This window comes from Beta vulgaris, chromosome 9, assembly GCF_026745355.1.
Source record: "Beta vulgaris subsp. vulgaris cultivar EL10 chromosome 9, EL10.2, whole genome shotgun sequence".
NCBI lineage: Eukaryota > Viridiplantae > Streptophyta > Magnoliopsida > Caryophyllales > Amaranthaceae > Beta > Beta vulgaris.
The window spans coordinates 54,577,690-54,601,473 of NC_079210.1; the positions used below are offsets into that span (position 1 = coordinate 54,577,690).

Here is a 23,784-nt window from a genome sequence, read left to right on the forward strand (position 1 = left end):
GATAACCACAACCCTTAATTTTCGGTTTCTTTTTTCAAATTGATTAAGGGTTGTGTTTTCATATAATTAAACATTGGTGCTTATGTAGGAGTAAATAGAGTGGTTGTATTGGGTGTCGTTATACGTGACTGTCATGGTGGTTTGTCGGTGGTTGCTGACTGCTGCTACTAGGTTGAACATGACATGGGAGGCCCAAATGGTCGAGGCTACTACTGCACGGTTTGGCGTGACAATTGATTGAAGGTTGGGATTCACCAAAGTCCGGCTAGAAGGGGATGCACTCACTATCATTATGGCTCTCCATCGGAAGAACAAGGAATATGCTCCCATTTTCTCTTTAATTTCAAATGTAACATTGTTGAAGGTTTTGATGCTTTTTATTGTAGTCATGTTAAAAGGGCGAGAAATATCGTTGCTCACCCAGTGATAAGATAGGATATTAATTTCAATTCCGAACTCATTTACACAGACTCTTTTTCCCGAGGTATCATAATTTTTGGTGAAACTTGTGATTTAATATGATAAAACGATTCTCGCGTTTCCCCCTCAAACTGAATTGAATTATTTAATTTGTTTGGAGTGGGAGTGGGAGTGGGAGTGGGGGTGGAGTGAAGTGAATTTCCATTAATTGAGTTCCAAAGAAAGAGCCAAGTGTCTTCTAATTTCTAATCGCCTCTAACAGTCTAACCTTCTTCAAACTTGATTTCACTCTCTTCTCAGTTCTCACAAGTTCCCTCTCCTTGAATCCCTAAACCCTAACTCCCCTACAATCAATCCCCTTCAATTCTCCACGGAAAAACAGACTGCCTGTTTCAGCGCTCGAGCTCTCCAACCGTTCCGGCCACCGGTTCCAGCGCACGAGTTTCTTCGCTGCATTTCTACGGTATTATAAAATCTACTATATATATATATATACATGTAATTTCTTGCTTGATATTCATTGCTTAATTATTATTGCTTTATTGTTGATTATCAGTGTTATTACTAGTAAGAAATTCGTGTATGTGTGATGAGCGGCGGAGCCAGGAATTTTGATTAGGGGTAGCGTAGGTTTGCGATGTTACCGAATAACAAAAAAAACCTACTAAATTTAAAATGTAACAAAATCCATATACAACTTCACAGTAATTTAATAAAAGAAAATTACAATTCTGTATGATGAGTTCCCATATGTTTGCACTGAATGTGAGATGGAGGAATAATACTTGACGGAGAACGGTTTGTTGGCTTTTGGAGGAAAATTTTGATTCGAATTCACTTGATTTTCATTAGGTTTCCCTTTTAAAACAAAGGTTAAGTTATCTCTCTTGATTTTCTTTTCACGATTCTCAAATACTTTTATACACTCACCTAGTATCTTCCTACCGTCAACGATTCTTTGGCGGAAACAAAGATATATATAGAATCTTCACAAACTTGTAAGGTTCCAATCCACATTTAGAAACATATAAACTTACACAATCATAAGGCCATAAAATTTCACAATGTAAATTCTACAAATTTATAATTCCTTAGTCTATGATTGAATTGAACAACCAAAATTAAATGGAAAAGGAAATGAAAGAAACTTTTAGAAAGAAAGAGAAAAGAACACTAAACAAGTAACCATCACTAGCGTACAACAATCGGCACTACGACAGTTGAAATGAGTGAAGTAGGCTTGGTAAATTTTTATGAAAACCTACTCGTTAGATTTATCTACTATATATGAGAACTAGTACTCAAAATAGTTTCCCTTTGATGGAGGGAGATTGACGTCTAGTCAATGGGAGCCATACTTTCCAATCACTAAGAAAAATAAAATCACTATCTAATTAAGTCAAGCTTTGTGTGTTATTGTTCTAGAATGGAGTTTACTTAACCTATTTCTTAGTTGTCTCTCACTGTTTAAGTAAGTGTGCGACTCCATTTGAGGACCTCCGTCCCTTTGCGAACTCTCTATTCTTTCGTGTTCATCTATATCTATAGGATTAGTAGCTCAAGCGCTTTCCTAGGCTTTCGAAATTTAGAATTCCAACCTTTTTAGAGTCCGCAAGCCAGGTATGAAGTCGCTTATGCGAAGCTTAAGGAAGGATTTTTGCCCTTACTCTCTTGAGTAAGCAAGTCAACTCCCTTTGGCTTGAGGACTTGGTGTCCACCCTCCCTATTATACCCCTAAATAAAAACCAACTATAACTTCTCTAATTTTTGTTTTTTTAAAAAGAAAAATAAATATAGTGAATAGAAGAACGGCACTTACAACTTTTACCACCTTTTTTTATTTGATTTCGCAAGAATCACGTGCATATAAGACGGTATGACTATATCGATAATGAATAAGAATTAAATAGAATATTTCAATCATTACTTACTGGAAGTTACATTAACTCAAAAAAAAAAAAAATCTAGCTGTTATATTAGAGTTATTGTTTTTGATTTCCATGACCTTTTGTCCTCATTAAGTATCTTGGAATAACAAATACATAAACTGGTATTTAAGAGAAGTGAGGTGATGAGATGAACTCCGTTCACCTCCACCTGTTATCCAGCAAACCACTCCAAAAACAGAGCACAGCAATTCCACAACAAAAGCACACAAGAGATAAGCAAAGATTTAAGACGAAGAAAAAATATAAATGAGAGGAAGATGATGTTGGATATATGTAGAAGATGACTACAAAATGGCGAGCATTCGAGAGGCTCCCTCTCTCCCAAATTCCCAGTCCTACACAAATGATCCGCTGCCCAACATTCTCTCTCCACTCCCCTTTTATTCTAGAATACCTCCTGTACACCCACTCTCACTCATAACCACTTTTGTCACCTAGTGAATCATTTTGTTTCCCATATTCCCGAAATTACTGATTTGCCCCTTGAGCCTTTCTCCTCTTGTAAGTGAGTAAGTTAGGCCTATTCAGTTGATGCATCACAATACCTGCCCCCCAAAGATTCACCTTGTCCTCAAGGTGGAAGGAGGGAAAACGAAGATGAAGTGGAAGCATGTCCTCCCATGTGGCTTCAAAAGTAGGCAACCCCTTCCACTTGATCAAGACTTCTGTGTGCAACTGAGTACCCTGTCGAACCTGCCTGACATCCAATAATTCCTCTGGTTCCACAACCAACTCCAAATCAGCCCCAATTTGTGGAGGAATAGTGGGTAGCACCTGGACATTGCCCACCATTTTTTTGAGCTGTGATACATGAAAAACTGGATGGACCTTGCTCGAGTCAGGCAAGTGCAACTTGTAAGCTGCTGCTCCTATACGCTGCAACACCGTAAATGGGCCATAAAAACGAGGAGCAAGCTTCTCAAACGGCCGTTTAGCCAAAGACTTCTGCCTATAGGGCTGAAGTTTAAGAAACACTAAATCTCCCACTGCAAACTCCACATCTGTCCGTCCAGTGTCTGCATATGCCTTCATGCGCTGCTGAGCTCTAACCAGATTGACCACCAGATCATCCATTATTGCATCCCTCTCCTGCAGCATTGCCTCTAAGCTTCCCACTGAAGTTTGCCCTTTTGGAGCCCGCACCACATGAGGTGGATCTCGACCATACACAACCTTAAATGGGGACATCTTGGTCGAAGAGTGAGGGGAGGTGTTATAAGAGAACTCAGCCCAAGCCAACCATTTCGCCCATCCCTTGGGTTGTCCCCCAACAAAGCAACGTAAATAAGTTTCCAAAGCTCTGTTAACTATCTCCGTTTGTCCATCCGTTTGTGGGTGGTAAGCGGTACTTTTCTTCAATGTAGTACCATGAAGGCGGAGTAGCTCCTTCCAAAACGTGCTCAAAAATATACGGTCCCTATCCGAAACGATGGACGCGGGAAACCCATGTAAGCGTACTATCTCTTTAAGAAATAACTCTGCCACCATGAGTGCTGTGAATGGGTGACGAAGAGTAAGAAAGTGCGCATACTTAGACAAACGATCCACGACTACCAGAATAGTATCGACTCCCTTGGATAGTGGTAAACCCTCAATAAAATCAAGGGAGAGGTCCTCCCATACTAGAGAAGGGAGGGGCAACGGTTGAAGTAGTCCCCCTGGGTGTTGTTGTGAAGCCTTCTGTTGTTGGCAGGTGAAGCAACGCTGTACATACCTCGCCACCTCCTGGCGCATTCCCCGCCAATACCACTCCGCAGATATACGCAGATATGTCTTCACATCCCCTGAATGTCCCCCCATGGGCGAGTCATGATACTCGCGCAACAGCACAGGAATAAAGGCTGATGTGTGAGGAATCACATACCTCCCTTTGAAAAGTAGTCGACCATTCACCAATGAAAACGAAGGAAGATCTTTGCCAGCCATCAACTCTTCTTTCACCTGCGTGAGGAACTTGTCCCCCTCAACTTCCTTCTCCAAGTCAGCCCAGTTAATACCATGTACAGCCACCAAAGCCCCCAAAACTACCTCTCCTACTGTTTTGCGTGACAACGCATCCGCCACCCGGTTGGAGCTACCCGGTTTGTAATGCACCTCAAAATCGTAGCCCATGAGTTTACTCATCCACTTCTGAAATTCAGCTCCAATTTCTCTCTGCTGAGTAATGTAACGTAAGCTCTGTTGATCTGTTCGGACCACAAAATGACGGCCCAGCAGGTAGTGACGCCATTTTTGAACCGCAAAGCAAATAGCCATCAACTCTTTCTCATAAACCGACTTGGACTGAGCTTGAATACCCAACAGCTTGCTGTAAAAAGCAATAGGTTTACCCTCCTGCATTAATACCGCTCCCATGCCATACCCCGAGGCATCCGTTTCCAGCACAAAGGTGCGTTGAAAATCCGGCATTGCCAACACCGGTGCCGTAACCATAGCCGTTTTCAGGTGATTGAAAGCCTCTATGGCAGCAGTGGACCATTTGAAGTTGTCCTTCTTAAGTTGCTCCGTCATTGGCCTTGCTATGTGGGCATAATTCGCCACAAATTTCCGGTAATATCCGGTGAGCCCTAGGAAGCCTCTTAATTCCCGAAGATTCTTAGGAATCTCCCACTCAATAATCGCTTGGACTTTCTCTCCATCCATGGCCACTCCCTCCTTAGATATTACATGTCCCAAATATGCCACTTCCCGCTTCCCAAACTCACATTTCTTCTTGTTCACATACAACGAATTTTCTTCCAATCGTGCCAAAACCAACCCTAAATGATGCCTATGCTCCTCCTCATTACTACTATAAACAAGAATATCATCGAAAAATACCAAGACAAATCGACGTAAATAAGGTCTAAATACCTCGTTCATCAATGACTGAAATGTTGCCGGTGCATTTGTTAATCCAAAGGGCATGACGAGAAATTCGTAGTGCCCCTCATGAGTGCGGAAGGCTGTCTTATGTGCATCCTCGGGCCGTACCAGAATCTGATGATACCCAGCTCGTAAATCCAGTTTCGAGAAAATTGTAGCTCCATGCAATTCATCTAACAACTCATCAATGACAGGAATAGGATATTTGTCCGGAACCGTTTCCTTGTTCAAAGCTCGGTAATCGACACAAAACCTCCATGACCCATCTTTTTTTCTCACCAAAATCACCGGACTCGAAAAAGGACTAGTGGATGGTTGTATAATCCCGGCTGCCAGCATCTCTTTTATCAACCTTTCAATCTCATCTTTCTGAAATTGTGGGTAACGGTATGGTCGGACACCCACTGGATTACTTCCCTCCTTCAAAACAATGGAGTGCTCATGTCCTCTCTTAGGTGGCAAACCTACTGGAGGCTCAAACAGTCCCCTGAAACGCTCCATAACTCCCTTCAGAAACTCCGGGACAGCAGCCTCAACCCCACTGTCCTCTCTTTCCTTAGTTCCCTGCACCTCAACTTGATTGAACTCTAACCACAAACCACCCCCTTCCTTCCGAAGAGTCCTCAACATGGCTTTGAGGGACACCTTGGAGCGGGCTAAAGAAGGGTCCCCCCTCAAGGTATATGACTCCCCATCCACCACGAATCTCATCTCTTGCGTCTTCCAATTACTTACAATTGTCCCAAGTGTCTCTAGCCACTGTATTCCCAAAATTACATCCGAATTTCCCAGACCCAATGGAAGAAAGTCCTCCTCTACCACGAGCCCACCCTCCAAATGCAGCTCCACCCCCTTACAAACTCCTGCTCCTCGTACAGCCTGCCCATCCCCTAAGGATACCCCAAATTCTGCTGATTCAGTTACCGGAATCGCCAACTTCTCAATGGCTGTAAGAGCAAGAAAATTATGAGTGGCACCGGGGTCAATCATGACTACCACCTCTCTTCCACCAATTCTCCCCAACAGCTTCATTGTTTTCGGGTTGGTCAACCCGATCACTGAGTTCAAGGAGACCTCGGGTGGAATTTCTTCGGTGGGGGAAGGTGGAGCTTCACTTCCACTGAGAGTGCCCTCCATGTCCTCCTCCTCCAAATCCTCCATGAATAATACACTGAGCTCCTTCCTTTGACACTTATGTCCCATTCCCCATTTTTCGTCACATTTAAAACATAGGCCCTTCGCCCTTTTCTCCTGCAACTCCTTCTCAGATAGCCGTCTCATCTCTCCAAACCCCCTAGTAAATGTTGCTACAGGTTTCACATTGTTAACCGAGGCTTGTGACACACTTGAATTAGAGGCCCATTGTTTAGTATTAACGTTAGACCCCCCTTGAGACCCATAAAAAGAAGAATTCGTACCTGGGCTTCGATTATAAATGGAGAAGGACCCTGAACGAGGCCCAACCTTCCTAGGCCCATTGACCCGGTTCTTTTCTTCCAGCTTCAGAGCCAACTCCATGGCCTGGTCCAGGTTATAAGGATTTAACACCCTGATCTCTGTTTGCAATTCAGCTTGAAGCCCATGTATGAATTTGCCCATGAGAACTTCCTCTGTTATACCTTCCAACGGTGCTGCCAGCTCTATAAATTTCCTCCGATAATCCCAGACGGTGGTGGTCTGGGTGATTGCAAGCCACTGCTCATATAGTGACCCCGCGTTGAGTGGTCGGAACTGGGCCAACACGAAATTCTTCATACTCTCCCACGAACGGAAGGGTCGACGTTTGTTTTCCCATTGGTACCACTTCAAGGCGTCACCCTCCATGGCCACAACTGCAGCCTCCATTTTCTCCGAATCCGACAACCCATAGAAGGTGAAAAACCGTTCTCCCCTCAAGATCCACCCGTCGGGATCTGACCCATCAAACGCGGGCATATCCAGCTTCCTATGTCGCCAATTTCCTCCTCCTCTGTTCCACGCGCCACCTCCGGTTCCACCACTACCTCCTCCGTCAAACACCTCGTTTTCTCCCCTCAAATTCGCCCCTTCTAATTCGTCTCCCCTGTTCTCCAGATCAACCACGCGATTTCCCACTCCCCTACTTCCTTGGTGGTCGCCCCCGGTAACGGGAACTGACCGGAACTTCTCGAGGGTGGCTCTCATCTCCGATTGAAACTTGCTTTGCTCCCCACGCGCCACCGTCAGCATTCCTTCAAGGTTCTCGCGCGTCCGATCAATCCTTCCCTCCAGTCGATAATTAGCCACCTCTAAATCCTCCTTGCTCTTCCGCATTGTCTCTTCCATTCTCAAGGAGATTTGCTCAGCAATGGTCAGTTTGGCTGCTTCCATCGCTAACCCCACTGAGTTGGAGATTTGCTCAGCGATGGTGTTCTGGAGATTCGCCATCTGGTTTTCCAGGGCATCTAACCTCTGGTTTGACGTGGGTGGTGCCATTCCGTCACCAGTTCCGACCGCTCTGATACCACCTGAGATGAACTCCGTTCACCTCCACCTGTTATCCAGCAAACCACTCCAAAAACAGAGCACAACAATTCCACAACAAAAGCACACAAGAGATAAGCAAAGATTTAAGACGAAGAAAAAATATAAATGAGAGGAAGATGATGTTGGATATATGTAGAAGATGACTACAAAATGGCGAGCATTCGAGAGGCTCCTCTCTCCCAAATTCCCAGTCCTACACAAATGATCCGCTGCCCAACATTCTCTCTCCACTCCCCTTTTATTCTAGAATACCTCCTGTACACCCACTCTCACTCATAACCACTTTTGTCACCTAGTGAATCATTTTGTTTCCCATATTCCCGAAATTACTGATTTGCCCCTTGAGCCTTTCTCCTCTTGTAAGTGAGTAAGTTAGGCCTATTCAGTTGATGCATCACAGGTGAACATCAAAATCCTCAAGAATTTCCATATATATTAGAGATATAATTCTATTGATTTATTCAAATTTCCGGTGCAAGTTATTGGTTGATAAAAGAACTATATGTGTCTTTGTAACCTATGCACCTCGTGCATAGGTGTAGCTATTTGTTTTTAGCTGTATTCAAGAAAATTGATAAATATGACATAGTTAATTAAAGATAATGTTCTCAGAATGGGAATTAGATATCAATTATGAGAATAATATCTTTAATTAACTGTCACGTACGAGGTCGAGCTATTAGTTTTTAGCTTTGTTCAATAAAATTGATAATATGACATAGTTAATTGAAATTAATGTTCTCATAATAGGAATTAGATATCAATTATGTGATTAATATCCTTAATTAACTATCCTGTATTTATCCATTTGGCTTAATAAAGCTAAAAACAATAGCTAACCTACCATAGGTGCATAATTTAGAAGAACCAAAATTATATCTCTTTTCAGTCACTCTCTTGCTTCATTCAATTCCTTGACATTGAAATTTTAAATTTCGCCGATTCCCTATATCTTTACAGATAGGTGCGAGGACAAAATAAACAATGTCTGCATTCGGGGCAGCTACTGGTTCTACAACCAGTCATAACCCTAATAAATCAGTCGAGGTATTTTTCATCGCATATATATATATATATTAATTATATTATATATTATATATTATATTATTATATATTATATATATATATATATATATATATATTCTTGTCTTAGTATACAAATTTTTATATTATTGGGCTTATAAAAGTATGTAAATGATGTTTGTTGCATTCATTCATTGCTGCAATTACAAGTGTGAAGAAGTGTTGAAGGCCCTATGAATTGGCCTATTATCTATGGTTGCCTTTCTCAATATACAGAGGTTATATTGTAAGTGTCTAAGTTGTTCACCTAACCTGTTATCTTTTTTCATATACTTTGCCTTAGGCTATATATATCATGAAGCATACGAGTTATTGCAATTGGTAATTATATCATGAAGCATATGGGTTATTGCAATTGGTAATTATATAATGAAGGATTGAAGTCCTCCGATGTTGTTCTGTTCAGATAAACTTTCCCGTTCTAAGTTCGTATTGGAATTGTTTCAATGGATTCTGTGCAGGTGATCAGTCCTCCAGGGGATTCAGTCTCAAGTCTTTGTTTTAGCCCCAAGGCCAATATTCTTGTTGCTACATCTTGGGATAACCAGGTTTGTTTACTGGCTTTAGCTGTCAATGCACAATTTCCTTCCCGCTTTTGTGTGTTCATTCTCCTTCTTTACACATCTAATGCAAGAATTTCAATTTCATTTTCATCCTTCCAAGAAAAGCAGCCCTATACATAGATAACCCAGTTCATGAAAATACACCCCCCCCTCTAGAATCTCCTAGGATTGTTGATCTTGAGAGTTTTCAGAGTACCTTCTTTCTCGCTAGATTTAAAAAGTTACCTCCCAAGATTTTATGCTGACCTTTTTGGAACTGATTCCATGGAGGTTCCCACTATGTGTATATAGTCTTTTGTTTTTCTTTTTTCATGTTTGCCGTTCTCCTTGCATTTGATGTATGTTGTTGGACTTATCTGGTAGGTAAGATGTTGGGAAATAACAAAAAACGGTATGACTACTGGCAGTGTCCCTAAAGCATCAATTTCACATGATCAGCCGGTAATTGCCTGATTAAACTGGAACAAACTAGTTTCATTTATTTTTTTGCTCAGGCTAATAACTTATTTGCCTTTTTATTTTCCTACCAATCTTTTTCTGAAGGTTTTATGTTCTACTTGGAAAGATGATGGGACCACCGTCTTTTCTGGTGGATGTGACAAACAAGTCAAAATGTGGCCTTTGTTGTCTGGTGGCCAGCCGGTGACTGTGGCCATGCACGATGCACCTGTGAAAGAAGTTGCATGGATTCCTGAGATGAATCTTTTAGCTACAGGAAGCTGGGACAAGACTGTAAAGTAACCTTTCATCTATTGCAATTGTGAAAGAACACTTTCTTAAAGGACATGTTTTTATACTGGGCTTAATAGTCTGTATCCCAGCTTATTTAATGGCTACTTGCGGAGAACATGACATTCCATGTTCACGTGCTCAATGCATGTGAATAAACTGTTGTTATCTGGAAAATCTGTATGGCTCATATGAGTGACTTTGCAACAATGCTCTCCAGTTGGAGTTGCAGGATAAGATAAGGGAGAATTGGCTATGTTGGTTTGTGTAAGGCGTTGGCCATAAGATGCACGGGTAAGGTAATTATAGAGTTAGGATTATTGAATTTAGAAAGAGTTGAGGAAGACCAAATATGACTTGGATGGAGGGTTTTATAAAGGATATGCAATTTTGGTTTTTTAAAATGATATACACCAGATAGAAATCAATGGAAGATGATCATTTTGGACCTCCACAAGAGACGTTTTTAGTGTCATGCAACTGATTCCATCGTTTGGTATTATGGCTTTGGCAATGTTGCTGCCGAAGAAGGGTGCTAGTTGCATCAAAGTAGGACATAACTACTTAAAGTAACTTTTACTTCTTTCTTCAAAGAAGGCTGTATAATTTTTCTGTCCCACTGCTGCTCTGTCCTTTGGGCATGCCGCATAATTCGGATAGATATGTTCCCACTAGCAACGATGCTAATGGAAGAAATAGTTACCAAAACCTAGCTCATTCGTTTAAGTCTTTTTGCAGATTTTTTGAGTATGCTTGAAAACCTCTACGGATTTATACCTCCGCTAGCAATGCTTCCTTCTTGCTCGCCTCACTCAAACAAGGAGATCATAGTCAAGATGAGAGTAGTCAGAGACTGAGAGTAGCTTTTACAGTGACAGGAATAATCAAGTCCGATAAAGAAGTCATTACTCAATATATTAATTACCTCTACTTCTCAATAGACCATATTTTTTTATTTTATGGACTTTCATTCCTTCTGCATTCTTTCAACCATACCCAGTTGTTATTCTTGGAACTTGTTTTTCAATGCTTATGCTTTTCAGTTATTTATGCTTCTGCTTTTCCACAAAAAAACTTATTTGGTTTTGTGGCTAGGTACTGGGATACCAGACAGTCAAACCCAGTGCACACACAGCAACTCCCTGATCGTTGCTACGCTCTTTCTGTGTTGCATCCATTAATGGTTGTGGGTACAGCGGACAGAAACCTTGTTGTTTTCAATTTGCAGAATCCTCAGGTATTATCTATATGTTTGGTGGTTCTCATTTTTATTGTTTTATCCTCTAATAACTCTAGAATAGGTCTGAGTTCCTTGGCTCTTTTTTTTCTTATTAAGATGTTTGTATTCCTATGCTAATCTCATTTATCTGAAATAAAGTGCAATTTGGTTACAATTTTTCTTCCAACTGTTTAACCTGCCCTTGCCTAATCATTTTCTATCTGCAGACAGAGTTCAAGAGGATCATGTCACCCTTGAAGTATCAAACGAGATGTGTTGCAGCCTTTCCTGATAAACAAGGCTTCTTGGTATGGACAATTATTACTTTTTTTTTTTACTATTTCCAAGTGTTTATCTTTCATCTATATCTCGCAGAGCTCCTGAACATGTAGGCTAACCAATTATTTTGGAAAACAACCCGAACCTAATCTTCTTATCAAACCGATTATCCTTATGACCACCCTTTTTTTAGTCAATTATTATTACTTCATTAAATTTCTCATTTTTAATGAACTTAAATTAAATTTTTGACCAAAAAAGGTTTGCTGGGGTAGAGCTTTCTAGTAATTATGGTATTTTCTTTAGAGCCTCTTATGTTCTGACGAAGTTCCCTATGACCTGTATAAGTATTAGGGATGTTATTATATAATGAGTTAAATGGTTCAAAGCAGTTCTTTTGGGGGTTAGAATTGTCAACCCGTATAATTAAACGGGTTATTGGTGCCCACCCCTTTCGGATTAGGTTTAGGTTGAGTCTACTTTTACCAGCTCAAATATTCTGTTTGCTCTATATTTAAGCAAACACAGTTTGACATGTTTTTGGATCTAGCTTACCTATGTATATTCTATGGGGCTATGTGAAGTTTGATGCTCTTTGCATTCATTGATAACCGGCTCATGTACTGGATTTTCTTCTATGAATGTGATGGAGCTGTTTCATGAAGTTATTTTCATCTCATAGCACCATTTAGCATTTGCACGAAGTGTATTTTGCTTACCGTTTTTCTAGTCTAACTTTATTGCAGGCAATATTCTAAGAGCTTTCCTTTTGGGATATACATGCGATGACCTCATGTGTCATGTCATCTAATATTTCCGATGAGTGGAATTATCTTCATTTTGCTAGTCTCATTTCATTGCAACCAATACTTTGAGAACTTTCCTTTAGATAAACATGCATTAGTTACATACCTGACATACTGGTCGAAGATATTTAGTGATTTTTCTGCTGTTCACCAAGATCATCTAATTGAAGTTTACAGATGTACCGCTTGGGGAAATGCTGGTCTTAACTGTATTGGGCAAGTTCTGGTATTGGGTTGCCGACTTGCCGGTTCTGTCGCCTTAGTTGATGTATGGCTGAGATATGATTGGCAGTGGACGATGGCTGGTTTTAGAAAGTGATTTTTTTTCTCAGGTTGGCTCAATTGAAGGGAGGGTTGGTGTACATCATCTCGATGATGCACAACAGAGCAAGAACTTTACTTTCAAATGTCATAGAGATGGAAATGAAATATACTCAGTCAATTCAGTTAACTTCCATCCTGTAAGTGTTTAGTAATACCTATCTACTTGTCTGCCTATAGTGTCGTTATATTAATAGCACTCTAGAAGTTCAGATGCTTTCATGCTAATGTAATCAAGGCCATCTGTGCATGTTTCATGCTTATGAACTCATTTTCAATATTATGATTTGTGCTTGATGTCCTAGAAATATTTAGCTGCAATCGTTTATGTTCTAGTTTTTTGTAAGTATTTATTTTGGTCTTTAATCAGAAAAAGAAACAGGAGATTTGCGCATTTTGTGGCTGTAGCTCCATATTGCTCAGTCTTATTTTGCTTTGGTTCCGACTCCTTTAGCTACCATCTACCCTTTTAAAATTTACACATATTATTAGACTGATGGATTCTTTTGTAGTGGTGTACTATGTGACAATATGCATTCGATTTGAAATATTACATGTGCTAACACAGCTGACTTACCAAATGTTTGTGTAACTAGAAGATGGAGTAATATAGAGTGTTAATTGAATTTGCTTATCGAAGTCCAATGTTTTGTTTGTCAGTTGTTTTAATACATTCTTTTCGTCTTATTTTGGTGTAGATAGGTCAAGATGTAGCTTTTGCACCTCCTTATGTAAAAGGTAAACTACGTTGGAACTTAGGATGATGGTAGGCCAATAAAAGTTTGAACAAGAGTTATTTTTTGCGGTGAATTGAGCCAATCTGAGTTTTAGGTTCCTTGGGCCAATGAATTACTTGCTAAGTGAGTGTTTTAGGTACCGTGGGCTGACTTTTCTTAGGAACTATCATGTTGACCAAGATGTGACTTATGAGATCTAGATTGGGTGGTGCAAATGAAGAGAGAAAACTTGTGTAGTTTTAAAAAGCGCGCCTAGGAGCCAAGTGATTGGAGGCGTGAGCCATAACGCATACAACAAGCCATGAGAACTGGGGTACGCGCGCCTGAGGCCGCCTTTCATAAGGAGCAACGCGCACCACATGGATCACCTTTGGTTAAGAAGCAAGAGAAATAAGAGATATGTGTTTAGACTTTATGAAAAAAACAAAGCAAAAAAAGTGGTTCAGTTAGAGTAAACAAAACGACATCAATGTAGATATATTGGAGTAAACTGGTTGAATTTGGTTTACTTAGGTTTGTCAACGGAATTAGGGGTTAATGACCAAAAATATGATGGTCATTAGTCATCAAGGGCACACGATAAATTTTGAATATATGGAGGGGTATATGGTGAGATTGGAAAAGTGCGAGGGTACATAGTGAAAAAATAAATTTCGGGTATGGTTAAAAATCTATTTAGGAAATTGCTGGTAACCTGATGATAGAAGTACCCGATGATAATGTGCGGTTGTTTCGGGCACCACATTGGCAGCATTCGACAATGGTCAAGCTTTTAGGTTAGTCGTTCTATCCTTCCTTCTATTCGATCTCCTCTCCTTTCGTTTTGCGTTTTCGATCCTCTCTTCACCTTCTCTCTCTTCGACTTGTACGCCACTTCCAAAGAGTGAGAAGCAGTCACATTTTTTCTTTCCCTTTTATCTTTTTTTTTTTGACCTTCTTCCATCCTTTTCTTCTTATACAAATACTTGAATATATAGGAATTGTAGATTTGTTGCTACACTAATACAAATACTATTTGTTACTCTAAATTTATTTCATAGGTAGATAATGGGGTACAAGTAGGTTTATTATTAGCACCTTATATATTTCTAACGGTTTTTGCACCAAAATGCCATTACTAACAAAATGCAACATGTACCCTCTTGTTTCAGAACTGCCAAATACCCCTGATGTTTTATAGATATGTACCAAATGTCATTACTAAGTAACAATGTCAGTTTGCGTGAGGGGGTGCAAACGTTATGCACCTAATACCCTGAGGTTTCACAATAATGTAAGAAATACTTGGATCGACTATTTTTTTCAAAAATTTGAAAAAGTGGTCGTTGGGCGATGATTCAAGCTGCTATATAAACACCTCTGACATTATATTTTGCAACTTCTTTACTTCTTTTAGCTTTTATACCATAATCTTTGAAAGTAGATGTTAATGAACTCACAATCTCACACATCCTCTTCAAATTTTAAGTCCTCATACGTTAGAGTCCCAAATAGAACTTGCAAATGTAGGAAAAAAAATCGCAATTAGTAACCCGGAATCTTCACTGAATCCCAACGATTGTACAATAAGTTTGATGAATACAACAAATTTAGGTGGTTACTTGGCACCGTTGAGGTAAGGGATAGGGATAGGGATGGGAGCATTGAAAAAGAAGAATAAGAAGCAAAAAAATGCCATGAAGGAGGAAATAAAGCAACTAAAGAAGGAATTCAAACAACAAAGAAGTGTTTGCAAGCGGCTATCAAAATAGGCATTGTCATATCTGTTATGCTTTTGTTTGTAATTGAAAACTAATAGTATATGTACTGAAGCACCTAAATTGTCAGAAATAGTATATCATTCTAGCATTTAACCAAAAACAGTAATGGTAAAAGATGATGGTATAAGAGGCAAAAGAGGTAAAAAGAGGTAAAAAGACTGCAAATTATGGAGGTGTTTAAATAGCAGCCAAAATGATGCCTGAACGACTACTTTTCCAGAAATTTGAGAAAACTAGATGTTACAAGTACATTATTGTTAAAACTCTGAGAGTATTTGGTGCATAACGTTTGCACATCCTAACATCAAACTGATGTCGTTATTCAGTAATGACATTTGGTGCATATCCATAAAACTTCATGGAGCCAATTTCTGAAACAAGAAGGGTAACCGGTGCATTGTGTTAAACTTAGAGGGTACATGGTGAGAAAATCGTATTTTCAATCATAATAATTTTTTTCAAAAAACTATTATGTTGTTTTGAATAGATAATATATCCTATAAATGATTTTTAAGGTCTTTGGCACCAAAGGTGCGGCTCGTCTACGGGATGCGCACACCTTTACCTTGTGCCTCACTGAGCCTCAAGCGTTTTAACAAGAGGTAGCTGAAATTAGACCTGGTCATTGCCTCATTGGACGGTCCGGGGTCGGCGCGGGTCGGGTCATAAAGGTCACTTCATAGGGGGTCGCTAGCACGTCGGGTCAATTGAAGTGAGTATAATTGAACAGGGATTCATACATGTAATTATTTTTACAATATCTAATATATTTTTCAAAATTAATGGGATTTTTTATCAGCACTATAATGACCCTGTCCAAGAATGTCCATGAATGACCAAGATGATCCTGTCCATTAAAGCGGTGTCCATTAAAATCCCTATAAATTTGACCGTAACCCTTTAGCCATTGGGCTCCCCTTTCCAATTGCCAGATCTAGCTGAAATTTCTAATTTAGTTCCGAAACTTCTGACTTTGACCTCAAGATGCATACAAAAGGAAAATAAAGTGTGGGAACTTGGGATTATGAGGGTATTAGAAGTAGCATAGAGTGCTTGGGATTATGAGGGTATTAGAAGTAGCATAGAGTGCTTGTTAGAAATAGATGGAGAAAGTGATCTTTGTGGAGTGTGGACAACCAAATGAGATAATTTCTGATTTTCTTCTGTGGACCTCATCTTTGGGATCAAAGCTTTGGAAATTATCTGCTAATTCTGGCCTATGGCATATGTTCCTTTCTTGTGGGAACTTGGGATTATGAGGGTATTAGAAGTAGCATAGAGTGCTTGTTAGAAATAAATGGAGAAAGTGATCTTTGTGGAGTGTGGACAACCAGATGAGATAATTTCTGATCTTCTTCTGTGGACCTCATCTTTGGGATCAAAGCTTTGGAAATTATCTGCTAATTCTGGCCTATGGCATATGTTCCTTTCTTCCTTAACTATTTTTCTGCCATTCCCTTAATTTTTCAGCAACCGAAGTTTGTGTTTGATATCTTAATTACAATTGTCATTACTCCATATACTTCTTTTGTAGTAAACTGGTGCTGTATGCTTTAAATGTAATAATACTCCCTTTTCTGATATCTTCTAAATATTCTGGCGCTTATGTTTAGTACTTTCGTTGTATTTCCTATATAGATTGCAGCTTGTTCTAGGTTATTTTAGTTTTGTGCCTTTTTTGTGTTACAGGTGCATCAGACGTTTGCAACAGCTGGATCTGATGGTGCGTTTAATTTTTGGGACAAAGATAGCAAACAACGGCTCAAGGTATGTAGGTGTATTATTTCAATGTACGAATTCATTTTTTTTTTTAATTAGTGGTGCTTGAATGTTGTCATTTCATGGCGGCTAGTGTGTGCCATAGATAATTAATCACTAGGAGGATAATTGCTTGGTTTTGTTTTGTGTTGCATTGCTTTGCCTTGTTTGCATTTTCGCCCTAGAAGAGCATATTTAAGTTTCTTCGATCTTGTGTCCGCCACATAATTTATAAGATATCAATGTCTTCAGAAGATTTTCCTCCGTTACATTATTATTGCATCATTTTTCCATTTCGGGAAATTTCATGTTAATCGCGACATTACCTATCTGGTAATAGGTTCTCTCATATATCTCTCCTACCACATGGGTCAATCTTTTTATCTCTCACTCGATCTCTTTCCTCATAACACAGGCTCCTTAATTTGTGTGCCACTCCGATATGATGCGAATTACAATAGAACAGGAAATACTATGCCAAGCACTGGAAGATTTTTTGATGTTTTTGTGTTGGTTTAATTTGTGAAGGTTCAAGAAATAAAAGTATGAGCGCAATCCAAATTTGACCATATCGCACGTTGATTTAAGAACTATAGTTGATAATTGACACACACTTGGAAATGGGGTAGTCAATTGAGAGGATGATATGTGACAAAATGAAGAGAATGATGTTGTGATAGATGAAATGAGGTAATGATGGATGTGACGAGAAGGGAGGCGTGGAGAAATTACTACTCAATTTTTTGGGTAATAGTTCGGTAATAGGCAACTATCTCTCTCTACACCTCCGTGGTAAACCGGTATTGATCTAATTGATGAGAATCATAAATGCATGTTGCTTATCTTGACACTCTTGACATGATTCACTAGATAAGACTCTTTTTGTAGTTTTCTTTTTGGCACTATTCCTATTAAGCTTCACTTGGAAATGAGGACCGTGGTTTTATCGTACAGTTCTATATCTTATACTAACCATGATATCTTTATTTTGTTGCTCTTTACTCATCAAGTCATGGATTCATTATTTTGCTCCATGGAAAACTTGGGGTGATGTGAATCAATCGATCTCGAGTTTAGATATTCTGAGCTCGTCTGATGGATGTTCACGACGAGCTTAGCTTGGAAAGATGGCTGGTGTACCAGACTTCGATTAGAATTTATAGGTTAAATAGGAAATACCGCCTTCTTTCCCAAAGAAACTTCAAGAGAAGGCAGAAGCCAAATTTAATGCACGCATGCCTTGGGAATTGGGGAATTGAATTTGAAGGATGGGGAAAAACTCAATCAGTTTAGTTGAGAAATGATTCTATTCCTAAGTACGCAGGTCAAAGTGGCTAGTTGGCTACAATCTGGTCCAAATTAATCCAATCCGAATTTTCAGACACTAGATTGGATCCAATATGAAATATCCAAAATTATAAACTCTATTCTTTTGATGAAATAATTTAGGCAGGAACATCGAAATGAAGTGTTCGATAATAAAAGTAATTCTTACCATCCCATAAAAATTCAGTAATAACAACTAATAACTCATACAAATCCATAAATTTTATTCAAAACACTTAAGCCCAATCCCTAATATACAAATATTCAATTCAAAGCTTATTTACTATTTGGTTATCCAATCACCCGAATACAAACTGAAAATCTAATTCTTAGAAAAATTCTATCCAAATCCAATATGAACATGGTTCAAGTCCAATCCGAATTACTAATTCAGTTTGGATTGGCACCTCAAAGTGGCTACCATCTGGACCACTTCCAGCAATCCAGAATCCACAAGAACGGGGGCTTCCCCCGACTCCCATTTTCTGAATCCTTTGGGTTAAATTTATAAGCAAAGTTTCTCCGAAGTTGACTCATGCACTCGTTACCCAACTGATGACCCTCCAAACCACATAAGATGTACGAAGTATATTAGTATATTACTTAGCTTTGGAATCTGCCTTTAATTTGGTAATCAATATCCGGACTTGGATAGTAAAAACAAGAACACTAGGCATTTCACTCTGGAATCTACATGAATAAACGTATCAAGCGTGCATTAGTGCTCCTGTTTTTTGATTCATTAAAGTCAGGATATTGGATTCCGGAGTGTTCTCGTCGTGCAACTACTCTTGTCTTGATATAAAGACTACTACTATATCTCCACGAGTTCTGACCTCCTGAGAATGTATGTCGTGAGATTAATCTCGTGATATTTATTTTTGATCTTGTGAGAGTTGAGACGTTTTCAGATCATGAGAGTGTATAGTTTACTTCTGCAGAAACTCACAAATTCCATTGTAGAGCAAAGGAAACGGAGGAGGAGAATCATTAGTTCGGCAAATAACAGTATTTGGTTTTTCCCAAATTTCTGGCTGTCACTCGTTTGCTGGTAAAGTGAGAACATATGGTTGAGAGTTTCTGTAATGGCAATTACTGATAAATATGTCCATTGTAATTTTGTTTGTTTGTGAGCCGCTTCTGTACACTTATCGTCTAAATTTTTTGTTTCCCTGAATTATATTTTTAGATTCTTGTAAGTTTCCTCAATGTCTAAGTCTGTAATTGTGATTAAATTCTGCAATGCATGATAGTATGCAATTTCCAGACATCGCTGTGATTTCTTCTGATTGTTTTACTCCTAACTTTTTTTTCAGGCTATGTCGAGGTGCAACCAGCCAATACCTTGCAGTGCTTTCAGCAATGATGGCTCAATCTTTGCTTATTCGGTTTGTCTTCAGTTCTAGTAATTATTAAAGTAGTGCAGCTTTTCCTACTTGAATTGCCCATTTCAATTCTGCACCATTTTTTTGTAATATGGTACTATTGAATTCCTGTCTATACTCTATCGATTTGCAGTAAATCCAATTATGGATTCACTGTATAGGAAGTAACCCGAGAAGAAACAAGCAGAGTAATTAGAGTAGTATTGATAATCCCACAAAGGGGTAAGTTTCCTTCAACTTTTGAGAGGCTGAATATCTCCAATTACAAGCTTCAACTTTCTACAATCTCTCCCTCACCTACTGACCATCTATTTATAGAACTAAATACAAAAGATTCCCTTTCTCTCTCTAAATCAATTCCCATTTTCTGACTATCACTAAGTACCAGTGAGTCATCAAATCCAACAGTCATATCCCAGCAAGGAAAAACATAATTATTGCTTTAACCTCGCAATTACTTGGGTGCCCTCTTGCTGTAGGTGAGGCAAATGTGTGGGAGCGTGGGAGGATGTGTTAGCACCATTCTATTAATATAGGTGGGACAGTTTCCGATGGCAATGTCAATTCTAAACAATAATTGTTTAGGTGTGCTTAGTTAGACAGAAACCATATTTTATGGAAAGTGGTTTTCTATAAAAACTATGGGAAAACTCAATTCTAGATTGATTTTTCTTGGTTTGGTTGCAATGGAAGTATGGAAAATGTGTGGAGAGAAGATACAGCTAACCAAATAAGTGGAACACAGGAGACGAGTGAGATCTTCACGCCATAATTGAAGAAAGAGAAAAGAATTTTGTCAAGTGAGATGGATGGAGCGTTTGACGATGACGGAAAGTGCACCTTCCCCTGCCTCCCGAGGGAAAGTTATTTTCCACCCTTCAAAAATAAAGGTCATACCGTATTTTCCCCCTCCAAAACAGTTTTCTAGGAAAGCACTTTCCTTTCAACCCCCTAGTCTCTTTTTTTTTGTCCAATAGCTTTTCCTCTTTTGGTGGCACCCTCACATCGGATGCACAGCACCTGCACTTCGCAACAGTCTAGTTAATTACTTGCACAAAGCTGACAGTAGACCTGGACAAGATATATTGTATGAAGTGGTTGATTAGGGGTATCGTAATGTTTAATTCAAGGGCCAATTTTTGAGCGTAGGGCTTTGGTCTCGTTCTGGACAGTTAACTTGCGTCAAAAGGAAGTTCTTACAGACTACTTCTTCTGTCCTTATTAACATCGACATTTGGGTTTGACGCAAATATTAAGGATAGTGGTTAAATCACAGTAAAATATTGGGTAGTGGGTAGAGAGAACAAAATGAAAGAGGAAGTGTTATGATATAGACAGGCTAAAGGCTGATCTGATGGAGAGTGAAAAGGTAAAGTTTACTTGAAATGGAAGTGAATGCATTTGGGACAATTTACAATGGAAAGTGGGATAATTTTTAACGGGCACAAGGAATACATTCTTTTGTGACTAGCTGTAAACATATTAAACTTCTTGGCAGGCCAATGTCATGTTCAACTTTGTGGTATTCTTGTAATGGTAGTTGAATATTCACATGGGAGATTATTTACAAATTACAAGTCTGTCCTTTCTTGATCTCCCACATTGTGTTTCCATCACCTAACATCAGCCACATATAGAATTTCTCTATTATTAGAATATAACTATCATTGGTCCTAGAGGATGTCCTAGGTCATTTCCGTGTGTTAAATTTCAGTATTGAACTATTCATGACAACTATTGGTTCTATTCCATATGATTTATTAATGCTTAGATATGCCTTCTTTATCTTGATTGTTGGCCGACGAAGGACAAATTAATTGGATTGGTAACTAGGGGTGAGCACAACTGGGTACCTCGTCAAAATTCTGGGAATTGGACTTGAACCTTGTGAGAATCAATTCCTGAAATTTGAAACCAAAATTGGAATTGGTTGGACCAGGTCCTCGTTTTCTAGAATTGGCTTGGAACCAGTTGGGACCAGTCCCAACACCGGGTACCCGGTTCTCTGGAAGTGTGATGTAATGTCGATTTTGACTGGAGGTGACTTCCTAGAATTGGTCTTGGAATCGGTAGGAACCGATTTTAGTATTGGGTATCAGTACCCAATGACATTCCAAAGCTAAATTGTTATGTTAAGCTTAATAACGACTAAAATAAGAACCATATCATATATGTATTAGTATCTCTTGATATAATTTCGGTCAAACTTCTATTGACGAGCTAATAAGTTTTAAGACTATAATATTCATCATACATAAAAAATTCCACTAGGTACTTAGTCCGAGACCTGGTTTCGTCAAGTATCTATATTTACCAGGTACCCAGTGGGTATCGGGTCCAAAATTTTACTGCCCAGAATTGGAACCAATTGCAACCGGGTCCTGAGCAGGACTAGTTCCAGTTCCACACCCACTGGGTCAAGCTGATTCTGGGTTTGGAACCGGCTACCCAGTCTTTCTGCTCACCCCTATTGGTAACTATATATGCTAGTCATAGGCTTAAATAATAATCAGCTCATATGGTAGTTGAGAGGAGTGGGGAGATGAGTTGACATATACTTCATTGTTGACTTTGCGCTCCCCTATCTCTATGGCATCGAGTTTCACCTTTTTCAAATAATATTTTTTAAGGAAGCTTATTATATATTGCTTGCATTTGGAGTTTTTATGGCAAGTGAAAACTATAGTTTGGTAGTTGGACAATCATTTCATAAGCAAGTGGGTTCGGATTCGAATTCCTCATATAGGTGAAAACAAATCTCTAAAGAGAATGCATGTCAAAGTGACGTGGCACCATGTCAGTGCTTGAGAGGGAGCGACATGTGGTGGCTTGCAATTCTTGCCCGTGCGACGTGTGTTTTGATGATATATATTGGTGTCGCTTGCTGGAAGTAATTAGTTTGACTCTGAGTGACCAGCAGAAGTGTGCTGTATCTTTGCACATTTTCAGGCGGTGATTTATGCCTGACATTCATATGCATGCATCTGAATTTGTTTATGGTGATGGTAAACTGTTCTTTTGTGTCTATCAACTGAAAAAGTCAGGTTTTGCTTTTGTTTAACCCAAATGAAACAATTCAGCTAGCAGTTACTCATTCAAGGTTTCGTACATTTTGACATCCGTGAAGTGACGCTTATGGCAAGTTTCTGAATCTGAAATCCTCCATCTCTCTGATTACAGGTGAGTTATGACTGGAGTAAAGGCGCAGAAAACCATAACCCAACAACTGCCAAGAGTTACATTCTACTGCACCTAACCCAGGTACTTTTGTAGTTTCGTGTCTTTCTACTTTCTACCTTCCCTGTTTATTTTCCAAGAAATTTGGTGTTATTGCTGGAAACTAAACGTTCATGTCTGATTTTGTTGTTTCCCTTCTCTCTTCTTGTACTGCTCTGTGTTAAGGATTCTGAGGTTAAAGCCAAGCCACGAGCAAACAACAGTAGGAGGTGAATGCGACTTATTGCAAGTCTTGTGACGGTGCAGAATAGCTGCAACATCATTTTTTTGGCTATGGTTGTAGCCAATTGCAATTTAGCCAAATAATTTTGTCTGAAAATTGACCGACGGGTAAATGAGGTTTAATCGATTACAAATTGTATTTTGGCTTAAGGTTGAGATTTATTTGTGATGCGTAACTGTTATCCTCTCCCCGAGTCCTAGTTGTTAATTTTTAGAAAGAGGGTAGTTCTGTGTTCAATCGACAATTATTGCTATCAGCTCGAACCATTTCGAAAAATGATATTGATATTGATTGGACATGATCCAAGATTTATTCAATACCTAAAGTCACCCATTACTTTGGCTCGTTTTCTTCTAAGAAAATTGGTAGTGATTTTCCTCATTGCGTGCCCAAGTTTTTTCTATTCTTTTTGAAGGTACAAGAGTTGGCCCCATTTACTTTTTAGCTTCCTATTTTAGAAGTAAAGTTGCTTTTTGAGCTGAATTAAAATTAATTTTATTGAATAGATTTAATGTTAATTTAATTTAAATTAATTTTGTTAAACTAAATTTAACAATAATAAAAAAAAATGAAAAAAAATATACTTCTTCCATTTCAATTTAGTTGTGACACTTTATAT

At 39.0% G+C, this 23,784-nt stretch overlaps 1 protein-coding gene across 6 annotated transcripts; it reads left to right on the top strand.

The window, feature by feature from the left end:
- The first annotated feature begins 591 nt into the window (after window positions 1-591).
- Window positions 592-23,501, top strand: LOC104904900 (protein RAE1). 6 transcript variants are annotated; one of them, XR_007269782.2, is made up of 12 exons: window positions 592-883; window positions 8,700-8,786; window positions 9,284-9,370; window positions 9,749-9,826; window positions 9,929-10,122; window positions 11,210-11,351; window positions 11,561-11,641; window positions 12,751-12,879; window positions 13,438-13,477; window positions 16,926-17,003; window positions 19,637-19,708; window positions 22,886-22,954. XR_007269782.2 is itself a non-coding variant. In XM_010693319.4 (12 exons), the coding sequence occupies exons 2-12, from the start codon at window positions 8,724-8,726 to the stop codon at window positions 23,153-23,155; spliced, it is 1,053 nt and encodes a 350-aa protein (XP_010691621.1). In that variant the 5' UTR covers window positions 595-883; window positions 8,700-8,723; the 3' UTR covers window positions 23,156-23,501. The 6 variants fall into 6 exon arrangements, 5 of the variants coding, with proteins under 5 accessions (XP_057247831.1, XP_010691621.1, XP_048492414.1 ...); XM_010693319.4 differs by lacking the exon at window positions 13,438-13,477 and adding an exon at window positions 23,108-23,501 and having other exon boundaries at window positions 595-883; window positions 22,886-22,966; XM_048636457.2 differs by lacking the exons at window positions 592-883; window positions 13,438-13,477 and adding exons at window positions 8,973-9,048; window positions 23,108-23,501 and having other exon boundaries at window positions 22,886-22,966.
- Window positions 23,502-23,784: the final 283 nt, after the last annotated feature.

What these genes read in the sequence shown, in the direction of transcription:
- LOC104904900 (XM_010693319.4), top strand. Translation starts at nt 8,724, where the DNA reads ATGTCTGCATTCGGGGCAGCTACTGGTTCTACAACCAGTCATAACCCT. An exon ending in CTACATCTTGGGATAACCAG is followed by an intron (nt 9,371 to 9,748) that starts GTTTGTTTACTG and finishes CTTATCTGGTAG; the next exon opens with GTAAGATGTTGGGAAATAAC. An exon ending in TCAATTTGCAGAATCCTCAG is followed by an intron (nt 11,352 to 11,560) that starts GTATTATCTATA and finishes TTCTATCTGCAG; the next exon opens with ACAGAGTTCAAGAGGATCAT.